At 43.2% G+C, this 12,425-nt stretch overlaps 1 protein-coding gene across 2 annotated transcripts in view; it reads right to left on the bottom strand.

The window, feature by feature from the left end:
* Positions 1-12,277, bottom strand: part of Nmt1 (N-myristoyltransferase 1) — a 39,450-nt gene extending 27,173 nt beyond the window's left edge. Inside the window, exon 1 of one of the 2 annotated variants that reach the window (XM_090350082.1) lies at positions 12,105-12,277. In XM_090350082.1, coding sequence (XP_090206208.1) covers positions 12,105-12,235 — 131 coding nt within the window. In that variant the 5' untranslated portion in view covers positions 12,236-12,277. Of the gene's footprint in view, positions 1-7,012; positions 7,249-12,104 lie in introns of those variants that run through there. The other variant, XM_090350083.1, reaches the window with a different exon arrangement.
* Between the last annotated feature and the right edge of the window lie 148 nt (positions 12,278-12,425).

Here is a 12,425-nt window from a genome sequence, read left to right as displayed (position 1 = left end):
GTTGTTGCTGTTTTTCTAGTTGTAGGACTTGAACTCTGGGTCTGGGCACTGTTCCTAAGCTCTTCAGCTCAAGCTAGTTAGCTCTACCATTTGAGCCACAGCGCCACTTCAAGTTTTTAACCACTAAAAGTTTTGCTGACTAAGGAGGTATTCAAGATCATGAGCTGGCAGTGTTTTACACAGAAAGTCACCTCTGACTCCTCCAGCTCTCACTGACATCTGATTTAAAATTATGATCTACTAACTGGGTACCAGTGGCTCATACTTGCAATCCTAGCTACTCAGGCGACTGAGACCTAGGCCAACCTAGGCAGGAAAATCCCAAAACTCTTATCTTCTATTAACCATGAGAAAATTGAAAGTGGAGCTATGGCTCGAAGTAGTAGAGCACTAGCCTTGAGCAGAAGAGCTCAGTGACAGCGCCCAGGCCCTGAGTTCAAGCCCTATAACCAGCAACAGCAACAACAAAAATTATGATCTATAAGTGGTACTGTGGCTCCAGAAGTACAGAGGTAGGGCGGTAGCCTAGAGCTGAAGAGCTCAAGGATAGCACCCAGGCCCAGAGTTCAAGCCCCACGACCAACAACAACAACAACAAAATTATGATCCAATATCTGAGGATCATTGGTTCAAGGCCATACAGGACAGGAAAAGTACATGAGACTTTTATCTCTGATTAACCACCAGTAAGTCAGAAGCTGAGCTGTGGCTCAAGTGGTAAACCATGAGCCATGGGGAAAAAAAGAAAAAAAAAGTTCAGCTAGTATTGGGGGCCGAGTAACGCCATTCTAACAACTTTCTTCTGAGACCTGTAGTAGGGGTAAACAAGTGGACCTCTTTATCCTGCCCACCTGTTGTGCTGATAGGCTCCCACACCCAATATAAGCAAGGGAGTTCTAGAGAGAGGGAGATTCCTGCCTTGATGAAGCTGCCTGGCGTTTCTGTTCGTGCTCCGGAGAAGCACGGCTGAGTGCGGGAGGACAGTGGGCCCTCTCCTCTCGCGGCTTGGACTGGTTGGGGTGTGCTTTTTCCCCATCCCTCCTCAGGAGGGACTGGGGATGAAGGACCCCGACATAGTGGCGCCCAACGTGGGGCACGAAAGAGGCACGAAATGGGGCATGAAAGGGGCACGACTGTGAGTTGAGCCAAGTGAGAGATACATGGAGGAAAGACTGAAAAACCAGAGAAAACCTGAAAGGCACAAAAAGGCTGAACAACCAGGGAAACTTGAAGGGAAAATGCAGGCTGAAGTTGCTCACAGGGAAAAAAAAGACAGGAAGACAAGGAGAAAGAGAGGGAGAAAGAAAAAGAAAAAGGAGGGACTGAAAGGCCAGGGAAACCTGAAAGGAAAATGCAGGCTGAAGTTGCTCAAAGACAGGGAGGAAGACAAAGACAAAACTCCTCAAAGACTGAAAAACCAGTGAATGTGTGTGAAAACCATCGAATGTGTGTGAAAGGGATTTTACTCATCCCCAGATCGCCTCCGAAGCGCGGGTCACTTCGGGAGGAACCTCGTGGAGGGCGAGGCAATGTCCCAGGAAGGGAGGAACCTCGCGGGAGTCTCTGGCCAGAGCAGTAGGGCGAGGCCTATTTTCTAATGAAATGTCAACAAAAAAAAATTACCTCGCGGAGGGCGAGGCCTATTTTCTATTTTTCAATGAGATTTTAGAACAGAACCAAATGGGTTCTGACTGGAACGACCACGAATGTGTGTATAAAAGGGAATGAATGTGCTTGAAAGACAGAATAGAACCGAATGGGTTCAGACTGGAATGACCGCGAATGTGTGTGTGAAAGGTAAATCTAAGTCAATACGGGAGTAAACAGTTTAAGAACAGGTGAAAAGCGCAGACTTGAGAAAGAGAATTAAGTGGTAGTGATTTAGAAAGCCTGTGCTTGGGTTCAGAATAGTTGAAACAGGCTAAAGCTTTTTAAAGTCCCTGACAAAATATAGAGACAACGCCCCTGAGTCAGCTTGAAGTTACAGAAAATGGATCTTCGCCCATAACTCCCTTAAAATGAAAGGACCAGAGTCATTTTTGGACAGTAGTTGAAAACAAAGTGGGGGACTGGAAGACTGCTCTAATTCTTCCATTTCCCATGGCTTGTGTGAATGTTTCCCTATTTTCTCTGTTGTAGTAAGAGCCACTCAGTATATACTAGTGCCTGTACAGGAGGAGGAGAATGCTTTCCCGCTCATCAGTAAAAAGGACTTTGGTATTTTCCTGCCCTTACTGCTGCGAGTATTGTCCTTGCCACTGTGGTTCCTACAGAGAATGCTTTGAATGTGAGGACTGGAATTATGTGCACAAATGACAATATTCTAACTTTGGGTGATGGTTATCTTGACACTATTTTGGGATTGATCAGTTTGGATTTGTTTTTATGCACTATAATTGTAATATGTCTATTGCTTGCCTACAAAGTCAACGCAGAAAGTGAATGCTAATGCGACAGGCATCTGCTCCCATGGAAGTAGGTGCATCCCCTCAGGTCTGATTTGCTTAAATGGAAGGCTGGTAGTCAAAGACGGGCAAGTCACAGCTGTTAGCCTATTAATGAGCTTGGAGACACCTAAGAGAGGCACAGCCGATCTGATATGGTGGTAGCCCCACATATCCTAAGTTTTGTCTTTTTTAAGATAAAAACGGGGGAGATGTTGGGGGCCGAGTAACGCCATTCTAATAACTTTCTGCTGAGACCTGTAGCAGGGGTAAACAAGTGGACCTCTTTATCCTGCCCACCTGTTGTGCTGATAGACTCCCACACCCAATATAAGGAGGGGAGTTATAGAGAGGGAGATTCCTGCCTTGATGAAGCTGTGTGGCGTTTCTATTCGTGCTCTGGGAAGCAAGGCTGAGTGCGGGAGGACAGTGGGCCCTCTCCTCTCGCGGCTTGGACTGGTTGGGGTGTGCTTTTCCCCATCCCTCCTCAGGAGGGACTGGGGATGAAGAACCCCGACAAGCCAGGTACTGTGGTTCATGCCTGTAATCCTAGTTACTCAGCAGGCTGAGATGTAAGATCTCAGCCTGGGTAGAAAAGTCCATGAGACTCTTATCCAATAAACCACCAGAAAATCACAAGTGAAGCTGTGACTCAGAGTGGTAGGGTGCTAGCCTTGAGGGAAAAAAAGGGCTTCAGAACAGCACCAGGCCCTGAGTTTAAGCCTCAGGACTGGCAAAAAAAAAAATTAGGGAGTGCCCACGCCCCGAGTTTATGGCAACCAACCAATCAATTCATATCAATTAAACAACTCTACACTATATATACTATGTTATATAGCAGACACACACACAAATATTTTCTTGGCTTCCCAAAGATGGTTCCTTCCCAGGAACCAACATTTCACAGATGTTTCTGATGGCCCACTGAGTTGTACTGATATAGCTAAGGGTTCTGACACTTTCTAGGCATAATAGACAAATAAAACTGAAAAGCCCTATCTCAAAAGGGGTCAGTGAGAAACATCTCTAGTGCTGTTTCTATAGGACAGCTGTGTTAACATTCTAAAAAAGCAGTGGAAAAGCTGTGCTGTTAGCCCCTGCTTGGCTGAGACTTTAAATTCCTCACTATCTTCTCCCTCCTTAGGATGTGTTCTATTCCTAGAAGAGTCAAAGAACAAAACAAAAAGCTCCACTGTAACTCTTTAAAATGGTTGTCACTATGTTAAACACAGACCCTAGGATGATGAGATCAAAAGAAAAATTCAGAAACTAATATGTACAATTTCAATTATTTTAAGTCTCTAAAAACTGAAAGTTTGGAGCTAAAATTCAAAATTTCTTGAGAAACTTACTAAAAATAAATACTAACCTCTAATTCTACTTTCAGAGATCCTTTTGCAAAATGAAGAGTCTCTTGCAAATTTATGCTGGAGAGATGATACAATTCACCAGAATCCTCCCACACTCAGAAAGCTCAGAGAGGGGCATGAAGGTCGTTTACAAGGATATTTACAAGGACACACAGAAAGAAACCATGATGCATGAGTCAGAATCTGCTGCCTATTCTCTGCAGTGCTGTGGCAGTATATCACTTGTTCCAACACCCCAAACCCTGCATAATCACACCAACTAGTTATTTAGGAAAAGAAGAAAGAAATCACTTATAAGCCCTAAATGATGGGAAAAATTAAAGCACTTAGTACTTAGGTGCCCTTCCTGGGAGTTTTGAGGTAAACAAGCCAATTTAGTCAGAAGATAGCTATTTTTGTTTTCTTTTTTGTCAGTCCTGGGGCTTGAACCTGGGGCCTGGGCGCTATCCCTGAGCTCTTTTGCTCAAGGCTAGAGCTTTTCTACTTGGAGCCACAGTTTCACTTCTAGTCTTCTGGTGGATAATTGGAAATGAGTCTCTTGGACTTTTCTGCCCACGCTGGTTTTGAACTGGGATCCTCAGTTCTCAGTCTCCTGAGTAGCTAGGATTACTGACATGACCCTGCAAGACAGCTATTTTTCAGAGATCACAAAAGCTTGGATTCAAACTGATTAAAATGGGAATGAGACAAACATGGAAATTTCTTATACTGATAACTCCAAGGTCAAACTAAATACTGCTCAGAAATAATTATCTACAATTTTCCGAGCAACATACTCAATGCTGGCAGCAATCCACGCATTTGCATGACCTCTGTTGAAGAAGACACTGGTCTGTCAAGGAGAGTTTAAAGGGACTAGCAAGTTCCCTTACCACCTGGCACCCTTGTTCTGGAATGTACACAGGCTGCTGAACCGATCCAAAGAGGAGATGTGCTGCTGTACATTCACTATGCAGAAGTCAACCCAGTGGGGCAAAGTAATCCAGCAAGTTCAAAATGGTTCTTCTGAGGTGTCAGAGAAGTGCAGATACAAATCCCTAACCTCAAAACAAGAACTACACCAGTCTCTGAAAGCAAAATCATGGATTAGATGAGCCACATAAAAAGTGAAATGCCCAACACACAGTATCATGAGTAAGGTACTAAACACTCAATTACAATAAAAAATTAAAGCAAGTACTAACCTTACAATTTTATTAAGCTGTTTTAACTGCTCTCAATTGAAAATTCCAGATTTTTTTGTGCCTTAAAGAACACAATCAGGGCCGGGAGTTTGGCCTAGTGGTAGAGTGCTTGCCTAGCATGCACGAAGGCCCAGGTTCGATTTCTTGGTACCACATATATAGAAAAAAGCTGGAAGTGGTGCTAAAGCTCAAGTGGTAGAGCTCTAGCCTGGAGAAAGTCCAAGGACAGTGCTCAGGCCCTGAGCTCAAGCCCAGGACTGGCAAAAAAAAAAAAAAAAAAAAAAAAAAAAAACACAATCATAAAGACACCTTTGAAGAGTTTTTTGTTTTTTTTAAATGACAGAGGGGCGCAGTGGCTCAGACCTGTAATCCTAGCTATTCAGGAGGCTGAGATCTGAGGATCAAGGTTTAAAGCCAGCCCAGGCACTGAAGAATGTGAGACTCTTATCTCCAATTAACCACTAGAAAATTGGAAGTGGTGCTGTGATTCAAAGATAGGACGGTAGCCTTGAGCTGAAGAGCTCAGGGACAGCACCTAGGGACCATGCCCAACAACTGACCCCCCCCCCCCCAAAAAAGGCAAAAGAGCAATAACTTCAGGTAAACATTAAAGGGATTTAAGAAGCATTCTCTTAGCTTAGAAATCAGTGGCTCTAAGCTGTAATACCTGTAATTCTCGCTACTCAAAAGGCTGAGAATAAGGTTTAAAGCCACAAATTAGGGACCGGGAGTTTGGCCTAGTGGTTAAAGTGCTTGCCTAGCATGCATGAAGACCCGGGTTCGATTCCTCGGTACCACATACATAGAAAAAAGCCGGAAGTGGTGCTGAGGCTCAAGTGGTAGAGCTCTAGCCTTGAGAAAAAAAGTCCAAGGACAGTGCTCAGGCCCTGAGCTCAAGCCCAGGACTGGCAAAAAAAAAAAAAAGCCACAAATTAGAGAAACTCATCTCCAACTAACCAGCCAGATACGGAGGTGTAGAGCAGTCTGGTAGAGAACCAGACTTAAGCAGAAAAGCTAAGTGAGAATACCCTGGATTGGAGTCCAAGCCCCACTACAGACATACAGACACACACACAAAACATCCTAAAATTTCTAAATCTTTAGGCACCATAGGAAAAGAGTTAACTGCAGACTTAGTAAAGCTGGAACATTTTAGAGTAAGCACATTAAGCAATGTGAAAAATCAGCAGAACTAGTTTGTCACAAACAGCAGTCTCCCTGAAATAGGCTCTCATTTACTTTTCATTTCTCCTGCTTTCCAGTTTCTTCTTTTTGAAGCAGCTCTTGATTAGTTTCTTTTTTAATTGCTACTTAATTGGGAAACAAAATTAGAATACTTATTTGATATCAGTGATGAGAGTTCTCTTTTCATTTCTGCTTTGATCTAGTTTTGAAAAATCAAAAGCTGAAGGAAAACATGGAGGAATCAGGACTGAAAAAAAAATTCTTTCTTCCCAAAAGCTAGATGAATTACAAACCAAAAAATAAACATGAAGAAAACTACTCTTGGAGAATCTAAAGAAAGCAAAAGCAGGTAAGGATAGCTTTATAAAATTTACTTGCTAACAGTAAATGGCTCCTTTTTTCTTAAAATTCTTCATATATAAAATATCCCATGATCGGGAAATAAAGGAAACTCTTATCCATGTTAAGTCCAGGCACAGTGATATCTTCCAATAACTAGCTACTCAGAAGGTGAAAACAGAAGGGTCTTAAGTTTGAACACAAGCAAAGTTAGGCAGACCCAATCTCAAAAACAAAAGTGCAGGACCAGGAGTTTGGCCTAGTGGTACAGTGCTTGCCTAGCATGCACGAAGACCCAGGTTCGATTCTTCGGTACCACATAGCAAAAAAACCGGAAGTGGTGCTGAGGCTCAAGTGGTAGAGTGCTAGCCTTGAGAAAGTCCAAGGGCAGTGCTCAAGCCCTGAGCCCAAGCCCAGGACTGGCAAAAACAAACAAAAAAACCCCAAAAGTGGAGAGGATGAGAGCAGGAGTAAGAATCTGTTAACCTACCTCAGGGAGTAAGAGTAGAATGGAGACATCCCTTTTCAAAGGGTTCTTGATCATGGCTTAGTAGCATCTCAGTGGTATTGGTGACATTGTAGATCTTTGTAAATCTTGATGTTATAAAATACATTCCAAAAGGATGTTAGAAACAGAAGTTTGTCCTTTTTGTTCCAAAACATCCAAACTCTTGTTATTCTCAAATTAAACTGTGTTGCCAAGATGGGCACCGGAGGCTCACATCTGTAATCCTAGCTACTCAAGCGGCTAAAATCTAAGAATTTCAGTTCAAAACCAGCCCAGGCAGGAAAGTTCTTGAGACTTCAATTACCAAATAAAAGGCCAGAAGTGCAGTTGGGATTCAAGTAGTAGAGCACCAGCCATGAATGAAAAAACTAAGCATCCAGGCCCTGAATTCAATATCAAAAATAAATAACATAAAATGCACCACCAATTGATAAGGTTTATATTCTAACAATACTTCATGGAAGGCCTTAATAAAAAGGAAGAAAGAAGAGCTAGAGACATAGCTTAAATCTTGCCTAGGCTTTACAAGGCCATAGGTTCAACCCCCAGCACAGCAAAAACAAAATGAAAAAGAAGGAAAGAGAGAGAGAGAGAGAGAGAAAGTGAATGCTACAGTGCTTGCCTAGCATGTGAGAGTTCCAGGGTTCCACCTACAGCAATGGGGGAAAAGAAAGGCAATTAGATAAATGAATTAGGAATGGTAGAACGATGCAACATAATAAACATGATCTTACCAGCCACTAGTAGCGTACATCTGTAATCCTAACTACTTAGAAGACTGAGGCCTGAGCATCTAGGTTCAAAGCCAGGGAAGTTCAAAGAGACTCTTATCTCCAAGTAAACACCAAAGAAATGGAGTGCTCAAGTAAAGAGCACTAGCCTTGAGCAAAAAAGCCCAAGGATAGTAGATTAGCATCCTTGTTTCTCAAGGCTTGGCAGGCAGTAACTAGAGCACTAGGCCCATTTACTGCAGGCAGTAAATAATCAGCCTCCTTCCCTTTAATTGGAATGAGTCTCCCCTGGGGCAGTAGCAACTACATAAGGTAACAGTACCCCTTTACAGTGACCTTCAGTCTGGCTAGCTGCAGGTTCCCAATCTACTACTTGAGTAGCTACCATAAACCCTAGTCAGCCATGACAGACCACACTAAGGTCACTGACTCCTAGCCCCTTCAGGTTATATAGGTCATCACGGCAAAGAGAGGCAATTCTCCAATAAACTACTCAGAAAAAGTTGGAGGTAGTGCTGTGGCTCAAATGGTAAAGTACTAGCCTTAAGAACAAAGAGGTTCAGAGGCAGAGCCAAGGCCCTGAGTTCAAGCCCCAGGTCTGGTAAAAGGAGGGGGAGGGAGAGGGAGAAGAAAGAAGGAGAGTGGAGGGGGAAGAAAGGGAGGGGGAGGGAGGAGGGGGAAGAGAGGAAGGGGGAGGGGAGAGGGAGGAGGGAGGGAAGAAGGAGGAAGGGAGAGAGGAAGGAAGGGAAGAAGGGAGGGAGGGAGGATAAATCCAACACTAGGCACTAGTGGCTCATGCCTGTAATCCTAGCTACTCAGGAGCCTAAGATCTGAGGATTGTGGTTTTAAGCCACCTAGGCAGGAAAATCCATGAAACACTTATCTTCAGAAAACCAGAAATGGTACTGTGGCTCAAATGTGAGAGCCCTAATCTTGTGTAAAACAACAAAAAAAGCCCAGGGACAGTGCACCCAGGCCCTGAGTTCAAGCCTCATGACAGACAATATATATAGAGAAACTATGAAACTATGCTAACATTGGGCCAAACATTTGTTACCATTCCTTTGTCCCACAAATACTTACTAATCCCCACTAAAATCCAGGATGTCAGGGGCGCATAGTCTCTGTTCTCATATACCTTCTATTCAGGGCAGGCAGGGCCTAAATACATTAAACAATATATGTAGACACGTTATTTAAATACTATCACAATAAAAGCTACTAAAGGATTTGAAGAAAGAAAAGGGAGGAATGAATTTCAAATGTTTCTCATCCCAGGTCACAAACAAGTCTAGCCTAAGTAACATTCCCAAGACCAAAGCACTATTAGCCATAGGAACTAGGCTATGAAGCCAAGCACAGTGGCTCACGCCTGTAAACCTAGCTACTCAGGAGGCTGAGATCTGAAGATTGAGGTTCAAAGCCAGACCAGGTACAAAAGAACTGCAGACTCTTACCTCCAATTAAGCACTAGAAAATGGGAAGTGGGGCAGTGGCTCAAGGGGTAGGGAAGTAGCCTTGAGCTGAAGAGCTCAGGGACAACTCTCAGGCCCAAGGGTAGGCCCAGAGTTCAAGCCCATGACCCACAAAAAAAAAAAAGCTATGAAATCAGGTTTGAATACTCCAAAATCCATATGTCCATACTTTCCCACTGTCCAAGCTACATTTTCCCCAAATACTTGCTCCTGAAAGCTAATAGAAAAAGCTTTATCCGGGCCTGAGAGCATAGCCTAGTGGTAGAGTACTTGGCTAGCATGCACGAAGACACGGGGTTTGGTTTGATTCCTCGATATCCCATACTCAGAAAAAGCCGGAAGTGGTTCTGTAGCTCAAGTGTCAGGGTGCTAGCCTTGAGTAAAACATGTTCAAGAACAGTGCCCAGGCCCTGAGTTCAAGCCCCAGAACTGGCACAAAAAAAAAAAAAAATTAAAAAAACAACAAAAACTGGCTGGGAGTTTGGCCTAGTGGTAGAGTGCTTGCCTAGCATGCATGAAGACCCGGGTTCGATTCCTCAGTACCACCTACATAGAAAAAAGCTGGAAGTGGTGCTGAGGCTCAAGTAGTAGAGCTCTAGCCTTGAGAAAGCCCAAGGGTAGTGTTCAGGCCCTGAGCTCAAGTCCCAGACTGGCAAAAAAAAAAAAAAAAAAAAAACACTTCTACCCCAAATCCTAAGTGCTGCAGAAAGACTCCTTTCCTCTAGGCCCTCTTTCATTTGCCTCCTCCAATTCATTTTTCACAGATTTGAGAAAATAATAAATGTAATTTGGAGAAGGGAGCTGGTAGTGAGGATTATGGTTGGAAACCACCCTGGGCAGGAAAAGCCATGAGACTCTTATCTCCAAATAAATACCTAAAAAATGGAGCATTAGCCTCAAGCTTACAAGCTCAGAGATGGTGCCCAGGCCCTAAGTCCAAGCCCCATGGCAAAAAAAAAAAAAAAAGGAAAAGGAATTGGGGGCCAGGAGTTTGGCCTACTGGTAGAGTGCTGTGGGTCAAGTGAGAAAACCCAAGGACAGTGCTCAAGCCCCAGGACTGGTTAAATTTTTGTTGTTTTCACTGTAATCACTAACAATTCCCTGCCCTACAAAAATAAATTCCAAAAGGTTCCTGATTTTTTTGTTTTGTTTTGGGGGGGAATCACTTTGTTATACTACAAACAAAACAAAGAACTTTCTGTTTTCATTCTGGCACCTGAATTCAGCCTGCTGAGCACGTGCTGTATAACACTGGGCTGCTCCCCAGGTCACAGCAGACAGATTGGCAAAGTGATTCACAGTTTATGTACAATAAGACCTATTAACGAGCTACAGACATTGATGAGATCAACAGGTTAGTAGAGAAAAATAAAAAGAATTTCATCAAGAGCAAAGAAAAAAACCATACTTTCACTTATGAAATGACTTTCATATTCAACAGCTCTCATCTATGATTCGATCTTTACTCAAGAGGACTGCCCTTTCCCTTCTTCCGGCTCCTACTTCCTCTTTCTTAGCACTTCCATTTTTAGGAATATCTAAAGTCAAAACAGGCTTTCATTAGATTAGACCTTCTTAAGCTACAGCACCAGACCACAGTGATAAAAAATTAAAAAAAAAAATCTGACAAGCTTTCATTTCTTCTGCATTCTCTGGCTGAAGAACAAGAAAGCTGGATCTTTTTCTTTTCTTTTTCTGTATCAGAGGGTAAAATCTAGGCTCTTGGATATGCTAGGTAAGTACTCTACCACTGACTGAGCTAGAGCTACATCCTCTTAACCAGAGATTCACCACAGCAATTCACTATTAACCATTTAAACAATCCTTTGCTCTCCCATCTTTACAAAGCAGTAGAATGAAAAAGAAGAGGTTATGCAAAGGCCTCAACATTTTACTTTTCCTTTAGCTTTACCTGGACAGAGGTTAGGAATTAACAGTTACTGCAAATCACAAGGTGGCTATTTAAAACCAGTTTCACATCCAGAACAACCTCACACAATGGAGAACAATCACCAGATACTAAGAATATGAAGGTGAATGACACTCAGTGGCTTACAAAAGTGAGTAATGACTTAGCAAAAAGAACTCAACGCTCAAATATCTGATGCATTTCTTCTTCTCAAGAAACAAATAAGTAGTAAGACCCTAAAAGTAAACAGCATATAGGAGTCACCCCACAGATATCAAGTACTGTCCAAAACGCATCATCAACCAATTTCTTGAAGTTTCCTGTAGTTAGTAAAGTTAACAGAGCAAAGATGCAAGACCTAATTATATATTGTACAAGACACAGAGATCATTTGGCGTGACACTGTATGAATTAAAATACCATACAGTTAATGACCTATGGTTTATGAGTTTATATTTTGGAACTCTCTGGTAGTGATATTTTACAACATAATTATAGATATGGTTTGTATAGCTGGTCAGTTTCCTCACTGAAGGTGAACTGCAGCGAAATGTTTTTATTATTCGTTTATTACTAGCCACGTTGTTCACACAACACCTTCACAAGTAACGTTCCTTCTGAACTGTAGTTCCTACACAGCCCTGTGCTGGACCACCGAAATCCATGTTCAATGGTACATGTTCTGTTCCCCGATCGTGCCCGAAGCACATGAGTGCAACATTACCCAGAAGAACTTTTATATAATAAAAGTATTGAATGTCTCCGGCCCTTAATATACCAAGCACCTACCCCTAGGAAATTGACAAAGGCAGCAACCAATCACCAAACTGGATACCAAGGTCTTAGCCAATAAAAATATTGGGGGTGGGGTTAGGCTAAGCTCCGGTGACTTCCCCGCACCCTCAGAGACCCAGGTTGCGGGAGACCGGACAGGAACTGGACTCCAGTGATCTCGTTACCCGCGGTTGTAGCTGTTTTCCTCCTCGTTCTCGCAGTCGCTGCAGTGTTCATGGCCGTTTCCGTTCCCCTCCATCACCTGCGGCAGCGAAGGTGCCGGCGGCTTCACTGCTGTCTCACGCTCATCCGCCATCTTGAGTTGCCAGAGCCGGGCTCCGCGCCCCACTACATGGGGGGCTCCTATTGGACGAGAAAAGTTTGCACTGTATTCTGGGTTTTGTAGTTTCTATGGGGAAGGGAGCGGCCACCAAAAGCAGATTATTCCCGGGATACCGGAACAAGATGGACTACAATACCCACCAATCACGAGGAGAGGCTGCCCT

This window comes from Megascapheus bottae, chromosome 17, assembly GCF_031878675.1.
Source record: "Megascapheus bottae isolate mThoBot1 chromosome 17, mThoBot2.hap1, whole genome shotgun sequence".
In the NCBI taxonomy this organism is placed as follows: domain Eukaryota; kingdom Metazoa; phylum Chordata; class Mammalia; order Rodentia; family Geomyidae; genus Megascapheus; species Megascapheus bottae.
This window is presented reverse-complemented; position numbering and strand designations above follow the sequence as displayed.